This window comes from Leuciscus leuciscus, assembly GCF_965113295.1.
Source record: "Leuciscus leuciscus genome assembly, chromosome: 8".
In the NCBI taxonomy this organism is placed as follows: Eukaryota; Metazoa; Chordata; class Actinopteri; order Cypriniformes; family Leuciscidae; genus Leuciscus; species Leuciscus leuciscus.
In genome coordinates, this window is record NC_138732.1 from 37,527,791 (window position 1) to 37,544,807 (window position 17,017).

At 39.3% G+C, this 17,017-nt stretch overlaps 1 protein-coding gene across 2 annotated transcripts in view; it reads right to left on the minus strand.

Annotated features, from left to right (window-relative positions):
* Positions 1-5,519: 5,519 nt before the first annotated feature.
* frmpd3 (FERM and PDZ domain containing 3) overlaps positions 5,520-17,017 on the minus strand; it is a 153,967-nt gene continuing 142,469 nt past the window's right edge. For both annotated transcript variants that reach the window (XM_082178257.1, XM_082178258.1), the window contains 10 exons: positions 15,317-15,424; positions 13,918-14,049; positions 13,121-13,240; positions 12,890-13,026; positions 12,526-12,652; positions 12,117-12,206; positions 11,759-11,938; positions 11,452-11,587; positions 9,943-10,785; positions 5,520-9,543 (listed from right to left, as the gene is read on the minus strand). In XM_082178257.1, the coding sequence (XP_082034383.1) occupies positions 6,752-9,543; positions 9,943-10,785; positions 11,452-11,587; positions 11,759-11,938; positions 12,117-12,206; positions 12,526-12,652; positions 12,890-13,026; positions 13,121-13,240; positions 13,918-14,049; positions 15,317-15,424 (4,665 nt within the window). In that variant the 3' untranslated portion in view covers positions 5,520-6,751. The remainder of the gene's footprint in view (positions 9,544-9,942; positions 10,786-11,451; positions 11,588-11,758; positions 11,939-12,116; positions 12,207-12,525; positions 12,653-12,889; positions 13,027-13,120; positions 13,241-13,917; positions 14,050-15,316; positions 15,425-17,017) is intronic.

Consider the following 17,017-nt stretch of genomic DNA (forward strand, 5'->3'; position numbering starts at 1 on the left):
TATTTGGTTGCGTTGTGAGTATTGTCTGCACGTTTCTGTATTTGGTTGCGTTGTATTTGTAGTGCGCTTCTGCATTTGGTTGCGTTGTGAGTATTTGTAGTACGGTTCTGTATTTGGTTGCGTTGTGAGTATTTGCATTCCATTTCTGTATTTGGTTGCATTGTGAGTATTTGCAGTGTTTCTTTATTGGTTGAGTTGTGAGAATTTGCAGTGCGTTTCTGTTTGGTTGAGTTGTGAGTATTTGCAGCGCATTTCTGTATTTGGGAGCGTTGTGAGTATTTGCAGTGCGTTTCTATATTTGGTTGTGTTGTGAGTATTTGCAGTGCATTTCTGTATTTGGTTGAGTTGTGAGTATTTGCAGCGCGTTTCTGTATTTGGTTGCGTTGTGAGTATTTGTAGTGCGCTTCTGCATTTGGTTGCGTTGTGAGTATTTGTAGTGCGGTTCTGTATTTGGTTGCGTTGTGAGTATTTGCATTCCATTTCTGTATTTGGTTGCGTTGTGAGTATTTGCAGTGTTTCTTTATTGGTTGAGTTATGAGTATTTGCAGTGCGTTTCTGTATTTGGTTGAGTTGTGAGTACTTGCAGTACATTTCTGTATTTGGTTGCGTTGTGAGTATTTGCAGTGTGTTTCTGTATTTGGTTGCGTTGTGAGTATTTGCAGTGCGTTTCTGTTTGGTTGAGTTGTGAGTATTTGCAGCGCATTTCTGTATTTGGGCGCGTTGTGAGTATTTGCAGTGCGTTTCTATATTTGGTTGTGTTGTGAGTATTTACAGTGCGTTTCTGTATTTGGTTGCGTTGTGAGTATTTGCAGCGCGTTTCTATATTTGTTTGTGTTGTGAGTATTTGCAGTGCGTTTCTATATTTGGTTGTGTTGTGAGTATTTGCAGTGTGTTTCTATATTTGGTTGCATTGTGAGTATTTTCTGCACGTTTCTGTATTTGGTTGCGTTGTGAGTATTTTCTGCACGTTCTGTATTTGGTTGCGTTGTGAGTATTTGTAGTGCGCTTCTGTATTTGGTTGCGTTGTGAGTATTTACAGTGCATTTCTGTATTGGTTGCGTTGTGAGTATTTTCTGTACGCTTCTGTATTTGGTTGTGTTGTGAGTATTTGCAGTGCATTTCTGTATTTGGTTGCGTTGTGAGTATTTGTAGTGCGGTTCTGTATTTGGTTGCGTTGTGAGTAGGGCTGCACAATATATCGAAAAATTATCATTATAGCGATAATAGTATATGCGATATCCATACTGCAGAGAGGTGCGATAAATTACATTTATTTTATATGCCAAGCATTTGTGTGATGCATGCATGCATCGGTTGTTTATCAAAATTTGACCAATCAAATGGGGCCTTACTATCTTTATACCCGCCTCCCCAGTAGGTGCTATTATGCTATTGGCTAGATCGGGCACAAAGGGGAACCTAGTGGCTCAGAGCAGAGAGTGGAAAATAAAAACTAATGGCGGGAGTAGAGACAAGCGAGGAAAATGACAACAGCGAAGAACCTGTGCCTAAAAAGAACGGTACTTCTGAAATATGGCAATATTCTGGCTTCAGTAGAGAAGACGTGTCATAAATGCAGGTACTGTGTAAGGGGCCGTTCACTTATCGCATCTAAAAACGCATGGAAAGCGCGGCCACACCGCTATGTCCTTCTTTCCACAAGTGCTTGTGTCTGTCGTTGCTATGAAACCATGACCTGCATAAGCTTGCGGAATTCTGAAAAGTTGAAATGTTCTCATCTCTTCGCGGCATAGGCGGGCCTGGAAAAATGTGTTTTCATTTTGAGCGCACTTGCCTGCACTTGAAATAACGAATTTGCACGCGCAAAAAACGTGATATGTGAACATAAGTGATGGTGTCACTAAGTCGTGCTGAAAAATTTTGGCCACGTTGAGAGGAAACTAATCTCCACAGTCATCTGGAACGCAACCTCAGGGAGCTATATGAAGACTTCAAAAAGTGTAAGCCCAAATCTACCAAAACTGCTAACGAAATGCCAAGTAACAATAACAGAGTCTCACAGACAACCATTAATCAAAGTGTTGCATGTGTAATGTTAACTCCTGAAACTGAGATATTCTTCTGAAGATCAGAAGAATATCTATTAGCCTACATGTTTATTTTAGTATGATCATTACATATATAAATGCTGAAATTATGAATTTCTCTGGGGAAATGTTATATCGCAAGAAATATCGTTATCGCAACACTCAACAACATTGCATATTTTCCCAGTATCGTGCAGCCCTAGTTGTGAGTATTTGCAGTGCATTTCTGTATTTGGTTGCGTTGTATTTACAGCAGGTTTTGTCAAACCTGATAAAGAAGTTTTCTTAATTTGCTGGTTATTTTTCTATTTGCATTTGTTTTCATTAGTTGCAGCGCAAAAGGCTAGACTAGAAGAGGCTTAGTCGACCAAAATTTTATTAGCTGGTTATTTTATTAGTAAAAAACAAACAAAAAAACCTTGCTGCAAAGTCTGTGAGGAACAGATCGTAAACGGCAGTATGTCGGGCAGGACACCCACATATTCGCACATTATCCATTGATCTCAAATATGGCTTATCATTTGAAACATTTAAGTAGAATCTTTACATGGCTGCTCACTCTAACGTTTACCTAGATAAATGTCTGCTATTATTAGGCGCATATCCAAGTGTTTGTGCGGAGTGTGGAAGCTGAAGTATAACACGCTTCATGACATGGAGCCGCCGGCGCGATCACTTTCCCAGAGAAAACAACTTAAAATACTCCATCATTTTTGGTCATACAGATAAGAGTGATACATCATTCGGAAAGGGTCTACTTAACCTCACAACAAAAAGAAAACGCTGTGCCTTTGTCAAATAAAGGAACCAAACAGGATGTGCTTTCTACCGTCTTAGGCTATGTTCACACTTAGCGTCTTTTTTCAAACTGCCAGCGTCTGTTCTACATTATAACCCTATGGAGTAAACCGTTTTTTCAAAAAAGTCCTGAGCGCTTTTTTTAGACGCCACCGCCGGCGTCTTTTTCTGCAGCTCAGAGCATCTTTTTAAGTTGAAAAAAGTTCAACTTTTCTGAAAAGAACGCCCTACGTCAAGCGCCTTTTTGACAGCTGACCAATGACAAGCGAGTAGCGAGACCTGTCGTTTCCATAACTGTCTGTCGTGCACCCACAAACGTATTTGTGAACCGACATTCTCCTCCCCGGTAACTTCAAAAGCCAACGCAAGAGCCAACTTTCTCTTTCTCGACATTTTTTGCATCACACAGCACTAGGCTACTGTTGCAGCTGTTGTTATAGCAACAAAAGACGCGCTCGGCTGCTATTTGTAACCGAACGCTGCCAGCGTTTTTTTTTTTGCTAAAAAAACGCTGTTGTCAACTTTTTCTTGTCAAAAAAGACGCTAAGTGTGAACATAGCCTTAGTCTCCGTGAACTGGAGGACATCACTTAAATGAACCGAAACTCAGCGTATAGGCTACTTGCCTCACAGACGTGGGAAATATATAGAAAGCTTGAAATGTCTACTTTTAAATGAACCAATTATAAACGAAAAGAAACTCTGCTTATGTGTTCCGTATGGAAGATATATTTCTCTGTATAGGCGCGTTCACTACTTCAGAGATGACGAGTCAGCATCATCTACTTCATCTTTTCAGCCAACACTGACACAGAAAAACAAGTTATTAATAAATAATTCAAATGTCTCCTTGCTATTTTTTCCGACTCATTCATTATCAGTACTTTTGCCGGTGCTTTGCGGCAAGTTTTATGTGTGCGCTTGAGTGCGGAATAGGCTATATTACGCCTATATATTTTAAACGCTCATTATGGTTTAGTATAGCCTGACGTCGTCATACTCTAGTCAGAATGTGAGTCTGATACTGCTCCATTGGGCTGTGATTATGGGGCGTGTTTCAACCGCACCAGGAAAGAAAATGCCTCTGCACTCAATTGGATAGACCTACAACCAATCAGAGCAATGAGTAAGTGACGTATGTTGAGCAACACATACTTGAAGGAAGGACGGCAAAAACATCTTTCCGATCGACAAATGCCTTGATTGTGTTTCTCTGTTCATCTTTTAAAATTAATGCGCTGTCGATATCTTCTATAACAGACGCGATGGCAAAATCTACACATCTCAATTCTCCAGCAGCAGCCATCTTTGTTGTAAACGAATTCAACCCAAGTGCTCTTTGGTGACGTGGATGATTACGTTACTGTTTATCATCCACCCTGATATTTTGATTGGCCCAAACAGCTCTGGTTCGAGCATAGTTGCTCCACAACGGATCAAGTCCAGACCGAACTTCCCGACCTCAAATGTTGTGGGCGGGGCTAAGTTCGGCTGGCATCCAGGCTAGGTTTAGTATTCTCCTCAGTATATATTTAAGTAATTAAATTATTATAAACATGCGATTAGTTGACTAATGGCTTAAATGAACGACTACTAGTCGACTAGAAAAATCTTTAGTCGGGGTCAGTCCTACTATTCATAATGTAATAACAATGTACAAACTACAATTTATAAACTATGAATTAACTATAATAGTTTGCAAATGATTAGTGCTTTGCTGCGGTATACTTTTTATAGTGTTACCGATAAAGGTGTAAGTCAATATCAATATATGGATAATATTTTTTCACAGCGCACATTATGAACTCAACCAGTGGATTCATAGCCAAAACTATGCTGAAAATTTTACTTTTAATACTCTTTATTGCTTTAAACATGACCGTACACACAAAAAGACCACAGTGAAGCAAAAACACTGACAAGAACTCAAAGAACTGAATATGACCACATACAACAAAAATGAAGCATAGTGACAAATCTCATTTTGGCAATGCAACTTGTCTTTGACAGAAAATATGTTTAAAAAATAAAAACATGTATAAACATGATGATATTGTTTACCGTAATGTATTTTATAAAAATAAACAGGTTCCGTGCTTTATTATACTCTAAAATATAGTTACTATTAATTTGTCTCAGGTATATAATTCTATAAATCATAAGATACATGTTGTGATTTCTCTTTTCTAAAAAAATTATTTTGATAAATATATGCAATGTTAGGTATTCTCAAAAATGATTTTAAGCTTCACAAATATGTTCCTTACAATATTTTTTTGTTAAGTTGAGCATAGAATAATTATACTTTTATATGGAAATATTGTAAAACATTCTATCTGTACTATTGTTGACCGTTTAATGATACAAGTTAATCTAAATCTAGCATTAAACAGTCTTTCAGGTGCTGGCTTGACAGAGCCCACTTCATTTAAATTCTATTTTAAAGAAGGGATAACATGCAAGACACCAAAACAATGAGATGTTAATTGTTTAAACTTCAAAGTAGAGCCTTATATGGATTATAAGACCACAGTTTAACCATTTATGTCCTAGATTGGAAGAGGAGACAGAAAAGTTTTCAGACATAAGACAGCAGTTGGTTTTATTAAAATACATATAAAACTATTCTGTGTGGGTGTGTGTGTGTGGGGGGGTGGGTGAGGGTGGGTGAGGGTGGAGGGATTATGTTCTCAGGAGTGCACAATGAATGACATCACATGAAAATTAAAAAATAAAGTTTCCTACAATAAGACATTTCAAATTATGGGAGAGAAGAAAAACATTAAAACAATATTCAAAAACAATATTGTGAAACATTGGTTATCTGTGTACTTATATAGGCTATATGTGAAAACAAATGTTTTAATTTATATACGCAAGCATTTGCTTAGTGATTGCAAAAAATTATGAGGCTATTAAGAACCCAGCCCACTCCCCCAATACAAAAAAATATGTCACGTTTTGTCTCTACATGTATGAGGTATGGAGCTGGATGACTATGTGGGTGTGAGAGTGAAAAATTATTTATTTATTTATTTTCTGTGCATTAGAAAACAGGAGCGCCCTTTTTCATTTTGGTCATAGATCAACCATTGTATCCATTCAATTAATATTCTGGTGAATTTGAATTTGCTACATTGTCTACCCTGGGCAGGTGTTTCCTTCCTCTATCTTGTTAGTTGGCTCTTGTGTTCATAAATATTCATTAAAAAAGTGTCAATTCAGACCCTTGCAGAGATAGAAATCCAGACATTGTGAATATGATATTGTGAAAAGGGAGTATTTCATGTCACAACAAACAAAACTGAAAAGCAAGCACATTACCAAATTACCATTTCTCTCTCTATCTAATTTACAAAATCTGTTACCATTACTTTTTCTGTGATTTTATGTTTTTAGATTATGTAGCTATAATGTCTACAGTAATTGTAATTGCAATAATGATAATATAATTTTTCCCATAATATATTATAGAAACCATTCTTAGGACACAAAATATCTAAGGCCCTATCCCCACCAGCCCTTCCCAAGGTCATTTTGTGATTTAGATATAGGAACAACTAAACATACAAAAACTAAGTCCATTTCACAGTACCCTTTCTCTAAGGACATGAGAGTGAACAGCCCTGTTGATCACCCATAATGCACAGGATCAGTTGTATTTTTTCTTCTTTTTTTTTTTTCAATTCTGTGCACATATAATGTCAAAGATACTTTGTGAGTACAAGTTGGCACAATCTTCATAAACATATAACAGTAGATAGTTATGCAGTTATGGAATTTAGCAGGCAGTGAAAATAAAGGCGAGTAAAAATGTAAACCAATGAATGACCCGAAGAGATTACTGCCAGAGTGTTGAGCAGCATGTCTTTCCGGCCTGCCCCACAATCTCGTGTAAATGAGTCATTACTTGCTGGGCAAGGTTTTGATAGAGCGATTAAGAGAGCCCATGTTAGTGGATGTATGGAGCTGAGGACTTGTACTCTTATTAGGGAGGCTACTAGAATGTCCCATTGCCTCTTCAGCAGCCCGAAGAAGAAGGGTGTAGTTGACAGCTACCTCCTCTACCTTACGTAAAAGCTGTAGTTTTTGAGTTTCAGATCGTACACTCCTGACCAGCCGAATGAATGTATGAGTAAGGTTACACAGCACCTGGAAGCTAGCTGTGACGGCACTTAGCATTCGTGAGGGACTTTTCTCAACACTTGCCACTCGTCTACATGATGCCCTGAACTCTTTAAAACGGACTGCAAGTTCTTGCTTGTACTCTGCCAGTCTTGCAGGGGGGATACGAGGTTCCCCCTCTATTTGGGGACTAATGGCACACTGCCTTAAAATTGAGAGCAGCTCATTGGCATCAAGTTGTGCGTTTAGGAATCCATCAGGTAGCGAGAATATTTTGCCCTGCAAGGATTGTACTCTTGCCAAGCTAGTTTCCAGGTTCCCGCAGGCCCTCAGATCAATCCTCTGTGTTTGTGGCTCCTCTTCTTCTTCATCCTCCTCCTCCTCCTCCTCCTCCTCTTCACCACTGCAATCCTCTGCATGAAGTACCTGAAGAGTTTTGCTGACTACTGGCATTGCCCTTGAATCTAGATGCATTCCAGGCAATACCTGCAAGGGGATGGAATAAGACAGTTCATCTTTTTCACTGCTCTCATCAGCAGCTTCACATTTGCGATAACAGAAGCAGAAAGAGCAACATTTTTCTCTGTCCTCAGTATCCTCGCTTGGCAACCCTAGAACCTCAGCAGTACCCTCACGACTTTCCTGAATTAGCTCTTCTCCCTGAATAAAAAATATCCCTTTTTTCTTTGCATCCCCATCTTTAGTATGTACAGGCTCCACTGGAGTTGGAAGTCTAAGTCCAGTGGCCCTCACTCTTTCCATTTCTTTCTCAAGGCTCTTTGCTTTTGTAGTTTTAACCTCAGCATACAGGGGAGTGCTGTCATTATTATCAATCTCCCCTATACTATATCTTCTTTGTAGCTTTTTATATTGTGGCGCACTCATGCATTCTGAATGGGTGGTGCAAGTAGGCAAGCATGATGTAGGTGTATCTCTAGGTTCCCTAGACTCAAGGCTTGTGGAGCGGATTCGAGTGGTTTTGATTTCCAAAGTTTGAGGTTTCCGTAATTCTCCTTGAGCATGTGGAGACTTCGGAATTGCTGGGGGTGTTTTAGAGATTGCCCTCTCTCTTCCTCTCTGATCAGTTGCAGAACCAACCGCTGTATCTGGGAGACGCATTCCACGGCACATTCTCTTACAGTCGCAGCTGCGTCGCTGTTCTCTTGAGATCCCAGGAACTTTCTGTACAGGACTTGTGCGCAGTTGGCAGGCACAAGGGGTAAATGATGGAACAGGAGAGGATCCCTGTGGAATGAACTCTCCTTGTGATGTTTTAGGTTTTAGAAGCTCCTCCAGGAACTCTAGCTCGTACTGCCTGACTTTTTGAAGCTGTGCACGACGCTCATCTGTCTCTCTGCGCAAACGTGCTGGGAAAGTGGCTGAAATTAAGTTCCTAAAACTCAGGAATGGAGTACGCTGGGATTTGGCTTTGTTATTTGCCTGTTTCTTGTACTCGGCTCCTGGGATAGTTGCACCCTTTTCCACACAACCTAAGACGTGTGTTGGGTCTACCAGAACAGGCACACTTTTAGGGGTTTTCTGTGGTTCCACAGGGGCTTTACTCTGGGAGTTCTCTGCCTTTGCCTCTGACATCTCTTTCTGTTCTGCTTTAACAGGCATAACTGGTGAGTACTTAGTTGGAGGCAGGGTGCTGGGCTTCACCAAGCTTGCATCAGATGTTTTCGTTGTGTTCTCTTTGTTGCTAGCTAACTGAAGTCCTTTGGCACGGAGACGCTCATCGTCTGTGGGAGACGAGTGAAACACCACCACTTTTGGGGCCTGTGGATCTTTTAGACGCACCTGTGGTCCAGGCTCTGGTCGTACTGGACATGTGCAGAACAAGTCAGAAGCTGGCAGAAGGCCCTTTGAACTTGAAGGCTTCGTGGTCTCACTTGAGGCATTCTCGGCATCTTGGCACATATTTGTTGAACAAATTTTTGCAGATGCAGTTCTATCCACAGGCAAGAGAACCGGTAAGGCTATACTGGTAGTTTCTAGGGTAACTGTACCAGAATCTTTTTCCTGGACACCTTCTGAGGTAATAGAGCTTGGTTTTTCTTTATCAGCAAGAGGCAATTGATCTGTGTTGACTTGGGGAGCACAAACTTGTTCTGATGCTTTTAGTTCTTCAGATGCCTGTTGTTCAGACTCTTCCAAACACTCTTTTACAGGGCCTTTTTCTGATTTTTCTATATCCTTCTCACTTTTTGTTTCATGGCTCTTCCCCTGCTCCACAGAGTTGTCAGAGGGACTAATTTCTTGACTGGGACAAACTTTCAAGGGCACTGTCTTACTTAAGATCACAGGCTTTGGTGGACACCCGCCACGGATCTGACTCATTGAAAAAGCCCCTCCCCCAATTGCTTGTGTTGTACAGCCAGGGATTGACAATGGGAAGTCTCGTCGACTGAAAAGTCGCTCTTTGTTGATGTGGTGGGCAAATAGATATGCCTGGTTCTGATGCTGCTTCATGGCAGACACCATCTCAGACACATCAGTTAGCTCTGATGAATTTGTCTCATGTCCAGAGTCTAGGGATGATTCAGGGGTTATGGCAGCAAGCACAATCAACCCTGTAAGGGAACAGAAACAAAACACAACCATGCTCGTAAGAAATCACGTAAGCTCTTGTCACTTCAGGTAAGCAAAATTACAGACACAATATACTGTTGTTCTAACAAAATTAAATATTAAACTAATCTAAAAATGTTGTTAATGTTGTTGTTTTGTTGTTGAGGAGTAGTTAACACTGCATTGATGCTTGTTTTGGGACGGTCTAGCTTCATATGTCAGGCTACTATAATTTGAAGATAATTTCAGGCTACTATAATTTGAAGATAATTTATCAAAAAGTGCACAAACCACTAATTTGAAATGAATACTTATGATTTACAATTTGCTTGACTTTCAAAAGTTAAATTTACTAATAGACATAGTAAAGAACCTGCACTTTTAATAGTACATATGTCCACCTGCTGTCTGTGGTGTCTGCTGGTGATGGTGTGGGTAATCCTCCGATGCAGCTAGTGCTTCCAGTGCCTGGAGGGTGGATACTAATGCATCATCTAACTCCTGAGCATGGTCTTGAACTGTCCTAGTGGTCACATTATCAATCAGTGTTACAGGAACTTCCTCTTGACCCTCTGCCACAGCAGCAGCGGCTTTGATTCCTTTCCGCCCCTTTTTCGGGTCATCTTCGTCAGAGCTGTTATCACGAAACCCTGGGGGTGGAGCTGCTATGCCAGGAGGGGGAGGCTGCAACTTTCCTCCTCCATCATCCAGCTCTTCATCTTCCTCATTCCCAGGTAGTGGTAAGGCAATGAGATCAACAGCAGCTCCTTCACGAGAAGCACATGCATTTTTGCACTGCTGCAAAATGAGTCTTCCAGCCTCCCCAGTGTCCGAAATCAAACCTTCAGCTTGGAGTTTTGCCTTGCAGGAGTCACAGAAAAACCTCTGAGTAGGCTCCATTGTTTTCGCTCTGCTCCTGAAGCTTGAATTGTCACCAGTGGGACCATCTTGTTCAGCCACAGATTCAGTGCTCTTTAGAGTGGGGTCAGACTTTGTGCGTGAGCGACTCTGTACCTGTGAGATAAGGTTCTCATTAATGTCAAGCTCCTGCTCTGCTTGTATCTGAAGCTCTTGCATCTGTTGTTGCTCTTTTAAATGGATGTGACACAGGCCAAGGTGCTGAGATATGGGTGATGCTGATGTCTTCTGTGTTGCCTCTCTGGACGCCCCCTCTCTCTCTTCGCGACGACTCCCACTTAACACAGTGGCTCCGGAGCGGAATTGGGCATGGGAGCTTCTGGAATCTAAAGGAAGAACTGTCTGAGTGGTTGAACGAGTAGAAAACATGATGGATGTGAATGAGTCCAGATGACAAACGTGAATCTGTTGAGTTCTCAGAGATGGAAAAAAAGCCTTGGGGATGTGATGGTATGCTGTGATCTTTCTCATTGGCAGACCACAGGAGACGCCAACATCCAATACATGGTTTTGTGATACAATACAATATATACTGAACTTTCAGATATATGAATTTATCTAGATCAGAATTTCTGTCACACTCACATAAACTGGCACAAGATGAAGATGGAGAGCTCAAGACGATGGAGAGGTCAAGCTGGAATTATGAATGATTGCCATGATAAATCCTTAAAATAATCAGAAATTCCTTTTGGAAGAAATCTGATGAATTCATGTCATGATTTATTGATTGATTTTTCTCACTATTAGAAACAACTTAATGACCAGCATATATTTTAGATGCCACCATGGACATGTTCTCACCATTATTACATATATTTTGCTTTGAAATGTCCCAAGCTGCATATGTAACACAACATATTTTAGTACCTCTTGTCATTGAAAGATGAAAGCAAAGCAAATGCACTTTCAGAAAATGAAATGCAATGACTTTTTTTATATGCATTTTATATTTTTTTAATGAAATTGCAACAATAACATTTTTAACATACCTGCCTTGATCATATAAGGCTGACCAGGTATCCTGCAGTAGATTGTCCTTTTAGGGTCCACAAATAGCTTGTAATAGCCAGAGATCAAACAGGCAAAGTTTGATGCATCTGGCCACTCCATTAACAAGACCAAGGGCTACAATAATTAGTATGGAAACAGATATTAGTATAGTATTACATTTAAGAATGTTATATATTGCAATACTGTTTCTCTCTCTCTCACACACACACACAAAATTACCATAGGGTTAAAACTATAATATAAATTCATTCAGCTTTTTTTAATTTCTGCATTTGTTTTCCACACCTTTGCTTCCAGAATAACAACTTCAACACGGGCTACCCCGTGATGCTCTCTAAAGAGCTGGACTTTGGCCACGCGGCTGAACTCTGCTAAAACAGTTGTTAGGTTGTTCTTCAGGTCAATTACATGACTGATACCGTGTCTCGGGCCAACCAACAATGTAGTGGCTGACTGCTTCTCATCCTTTCAATAGAAAAAGAAAATAATCAGAAATTGAATGAGAAGTATAGGCTTTTTTTTTCTTTTTAAGCTATTGAGATATTAAAATCTTTTTGTAAATCTTTTAAATCAGTGCAAAAATGTAAAGATTATTTGTATAGTCTTGATTATTGGTTGAGAAGCTACATCAGATTCATGTTACCAAGCCAACTGTGTGAAACAAGAAGCCTCCAAATGGCGGGAGGTCATTCAAGACACGCATATACTGTAGTTTTCCTTGAAGAGAAGAAACCTGCATGGATGAAGAGAAAATAAAACTGTTGAGTTGTGCAAGTGCACAGAGGGTGATATTCTAGCCAGTAGAGGGCAATGTTTCGCTGCTATAAGGTGTGCGATGGCTATAAATGATCAGTATGTAGAAATTTATTGAACACAGCACATCTCTATTCCAATATTACACATTTCAGATATGCTCTTTGGTCATAAAATTCACACAAATACAAAAAAACAACATTCTGCATTAGATGACATAAATGGTTTCTTTGTGACATGTTTCTTAAGTCACTATTTAAGATTTATTTGACCCAAATATTCTTAGTAACCAGATATACCTTGTTACCAGCTGGTGGAGGATGCTGATATGTCTTCAACAGCTGTGAGAGAGTCTTGCAGACGTTTTTCTCCTTGACGGTTGGCAACAGAGTCAAAGGAAGGAAAGGTTCCAAACCCCATTCTTTCCTAAAGAAAATTATTCAGGTTTAAAGCATGCAACCAGCTACAAGTCCTTATATTACACTGATGGTTTTATCAGCGTCATCTGCCACTGCCACTGGTGGATAACAGCTTATTTTCGGTATAAAAGTATATGCTGCCTATGGTTACCACATGTGTGTTTCTTTGGAAAAAGAAGGCTAAAGTCCTGTTCACACAAAAATTCTGTCATTATTCAAAATTCATGCATGTTTTAAGACTTACTCAACGTGCTTTAGAGAAATCTTCTGATTGGGTCTCGCCATGGACACAGTGATGTAGATGTGAAGGGCTGCCAACCTAAGTGTAACGTCGGACTTCCAATCCATTCCATATCGCTCTTTAATGACGTCATTGCGGCTCTGTGGGAATTCAGAACAAACAATAGATCAAAAGGCTTTATACTAATATCAGACTACCTATGTGAACATTCGTTTGACTCATGAATAAAACCACCTGTATGTAGAGGTACTCAAATGCTGCGGGGTCTCTCCTCAGTAAGTCAGCAGGGTCCTTTGGGAAGAAGCAAATGCGGAAAAGACACTTCATTCCTTGGAAGTAGGTCCTGTGAACTACCTGAAAATATAGAAGAAAATGAGAATTCAGAATTTATTATATAATTCACCTTTAAAATACAGCACTAACAAACATTCCAGTACTAAATTGTCACATTCCATTCCTTAAGCAAGTAAGGTTATGTGCTGCTGGCAGCCATATCAAATTTAATTCAACGTCACGTAATTTAGGTTTTCACAGTTCTTAATGACAAAACAGTTGCACTGTATATTTGCATATGGCGACATCCATAAGTCTGAGACCACACTGAAAATAAAATCCATGATTCAAAACCAGTGAATAAGGAACAATAGAATAATTTAATTTAACTGAAAATTTAATTTCTGTCACTATAATCAAATAAAAGAATTAGTAACTGAGCATTTGAATTCCTGAATTGAATGTACACACGGTCATGCTTCTATTGGACCACAAGCTGCTCTTTGGAATATTTTCAAATCATGCTGCGTAACATGGATCCCTGGATAACATGGATCACTGGTATTTAATTACCATTAAATACAAATTAATTAAAATTAAGTTTTTTAAAAAGTTTTTTTATGTGCGTTGTTTGTTGCAACTCGCCATAGGAAGCTAGTGTACCTTGTACCACACATTCAAGGATTTCTCTTAAACCCTTTGAACTTTAGAGTGAAGGTAATGCATCAGTCATTGGTTTTTGGGTGGCATTTACTCACATGAGACAGTGGCTGGTTTTCCTGGAGCAGATGCAGCCTCTGATTCTGGGCCAGTCCACCGGACTCCAGCACCAAAGCAAAATGCTCAATGTAACGTAGAGAAAGGCGATCCTGCAGCGATGATATCACATCCTGTGGCAAAAGGGACAAGTAGTTTGATAGGTTGGTGTTATTAGCCCCTAAGGCTAAAATCATGAGTTCTGCTATATTACAATATCTCAGATATGCAATGCAAAGTAAATGTAGTGGAAAGCATTGGCATCAGCAGTGTGTAAACTACAGGAGGATGAGCTTGACATTTCCATCAGTGATAAAGCATTGAAACCAGCACTCTTCATCACTATACCCCGCTCTGAGAATATCTGTCACTGGAGACAAATGTATGAGGGTTTCTACTGACTAGTGGCTTTACTTCTGAAAAGACTCCAAATATTTGATGAGGTTTCCATGTGACTAAAGCAAATGCTGTGCTTCAAATGCATGCTTGTCTGGAGCGTACTGACCAGTGTGAAGTGATACATTATATACTTAGTGTTTGATGATAGTAACTCTCGCAATGGGAGATAGACAGATTACTGTGTTGTGTACTGTCTGTCACCAGGATTGAGATAATCTGTTTGGTGATATTGACCAAAGGCTGAAGATATCACCTCGGGAAGGATTGTGAAAAATGTGAACCTCGCTATGAAACCACAAATGTAGGAAAGGCAAAAAACGTACTAGGTTTAATGCCATTTAATCTTGTTTATTTACATCATTATCAGTACTTTGATATTGATAGTACCGGATATATAGTTTTCCTGTTTGGCTTGAACTTTCAAAAATGTATAGATCCTTTGATGCTGATGTAACTGTAAAAGTTGTGTTTTACATGTTTCAATTGATTATAGCCCCTGGAAAAATTGCAATTCACCTTTTTTTTTTATCTACAATCTACATTATGTAGATTTAAAAGAAAATGTCAATCTTACAAGATCAGCTCTGCAAATGAAAAGTGCTGACATGTTTTTCCTCTTTTGCTTTCAGAATGAAATGTAATAATGTTGGCTAATGAATTTTCTAAACCAAGTTAAAACTTAAATGTGCAGGTGTCAGTTTGGTTATAGAATGCTGAGTTGCCATACTAACCATTAGCATCTGTTCTAGGGAGTCTTGTTTTGTGTGAAACATGACAGGGGATTGAAGATGAACATAAACATACAAATGCCTTCCATGCACAACAATGTATTTTCTTTGTTTGTGTTACCAGCCCAGGGACTATGGATGTAAATGAGCAATACTACAATCTAGCATGTTCATTAAAATGCATTAAATAAACAAACAAAATTCAAATAAATTCATAGTGAATTCCCCCCATTGTGTTTCTAGTAACAGGGAACAGTTTTCCCATAACACTCACCCTAACAGTGGTGCGGCTGTCAAATGTAAAGGATTTGATCTGTCCATTTTCCAGAAACACCTTCAACACATTTGGTATCAGAAGCAGAGACTCGTCTTTAAGCATGGTCTAAAAAAACAGAGGGGAGAAAGAAGGAAGAAGCAGTCAGTGAACATTGGATGAGATATTAAGGAAAGAATCTCCAAAGGATCTTCTAAGAGTCAAAGAAAGAATATAGAAACACATGAGAGGACTTAGACTGCTTTTCTTTAGGGTTTTCCATTCAGTTAAAGTCTAAAACAATGGTTAAAGGGAAGATCTTTGTCTAACTCGTATGCAATAATTTTTAATGAATTGGAAATATGACCAAAACTACTTTAGACATACACATTATGACACATTAAGCATAAGTTGTATCACATCCATTCCATATCCAATACGAAACCATGTTCTATAAATGCAGATCAATTGGACTGAAACACTGAATTCAGTTGCAGCATATATTTGTAGCAAAAAGAGGAAATCTTCAAGGCATCTACTTTCTATCCAATAAAAAGTTAAAGGTGCACTAAGTCATTTTTTTTTGTATATGTTGAATTGGCTCATTCATTTTACTGGTTCAAAAGCCTACAGCCATGCTGTCATCGCCAAAACCAGAACCGACTCCAAATCATCGATCCTCATTAAACTGAAATGGTATGCTGTCTTTGAGTCCCCAGATCCATGTGTCACTGAACTGAAATGTCTCGGGGCATTAATAGAAGTACATTGTACTGAGTTTGACCTCATGGCAGAGCCTTCAAAGTTTCCTGGAGAGGGTTTCTAATTCACATCAACTAACAGAGCGCCTCAAGGTTCAGTGCTTGGCCCCTTCCTCTTTAGAGTAGAAAAATCAGACCCTACATGGCTGAATACGCTGCACAGCTATTGTGCAAACTCTTGTCGTCTCAAGACTGGACTACTGCAGTGCTCTGTTGGCCAGTGATACAGAACACAGCAATGGGTTCGGTTTTTAAATCAACCCAAAAAGGTCCATGTCACACCCGTCCTAGTCTCACCGTTCCTTCTGTGGTGGAACAACCTTCCAGACTCCACATGAATGTTTGCTAAATGAATAAATATAAATCTTTCTGAACAACCAAAGACAACAACTTTAGATGCTATCTTGACAGCTGTCGCCGAAGATGCAGTAAATTGTAAAAGCAAAGTTTTGTAATGGCATTTAAGAAATATCCTATTTAGATGCATAACTGTCACCCATATTAATTTATTTTATGATGTTAAGTGCCAGATAACAATGAAGTCAAGTGAATGGTATTTTCTGATTTCTATGCCACTGATGTGACTATCATTTGAATCACATTTGCATACAACTTAGAAAAAGTGGGGGGGAAATGACTTAGTGCACCTTGAAGTGAGTGAGAAACCTTGAAGGCAATTGTGTATGAAGAATGAGAGGTCATTCATTTTAGTAGCATCCCGACACCTGCGTCATATTGATTTGTACCACGTTCCATGTTGTTGTGGGAGTACGTGAGACATAAGGTTTACTTTCTATCAGCTGTCCACTGATCTTCCACTGAGTATCAATAACGATTTCATGTAATCAAATGCTGACATTCATGGGTGTATCAGACCTCATTCAAAGTTTCTATATAATCGATTCAGTACGTTTGGCAAGTGTTTTACCCAAAGGCTTTAGGCTTGCTTCTGGAAACGTGT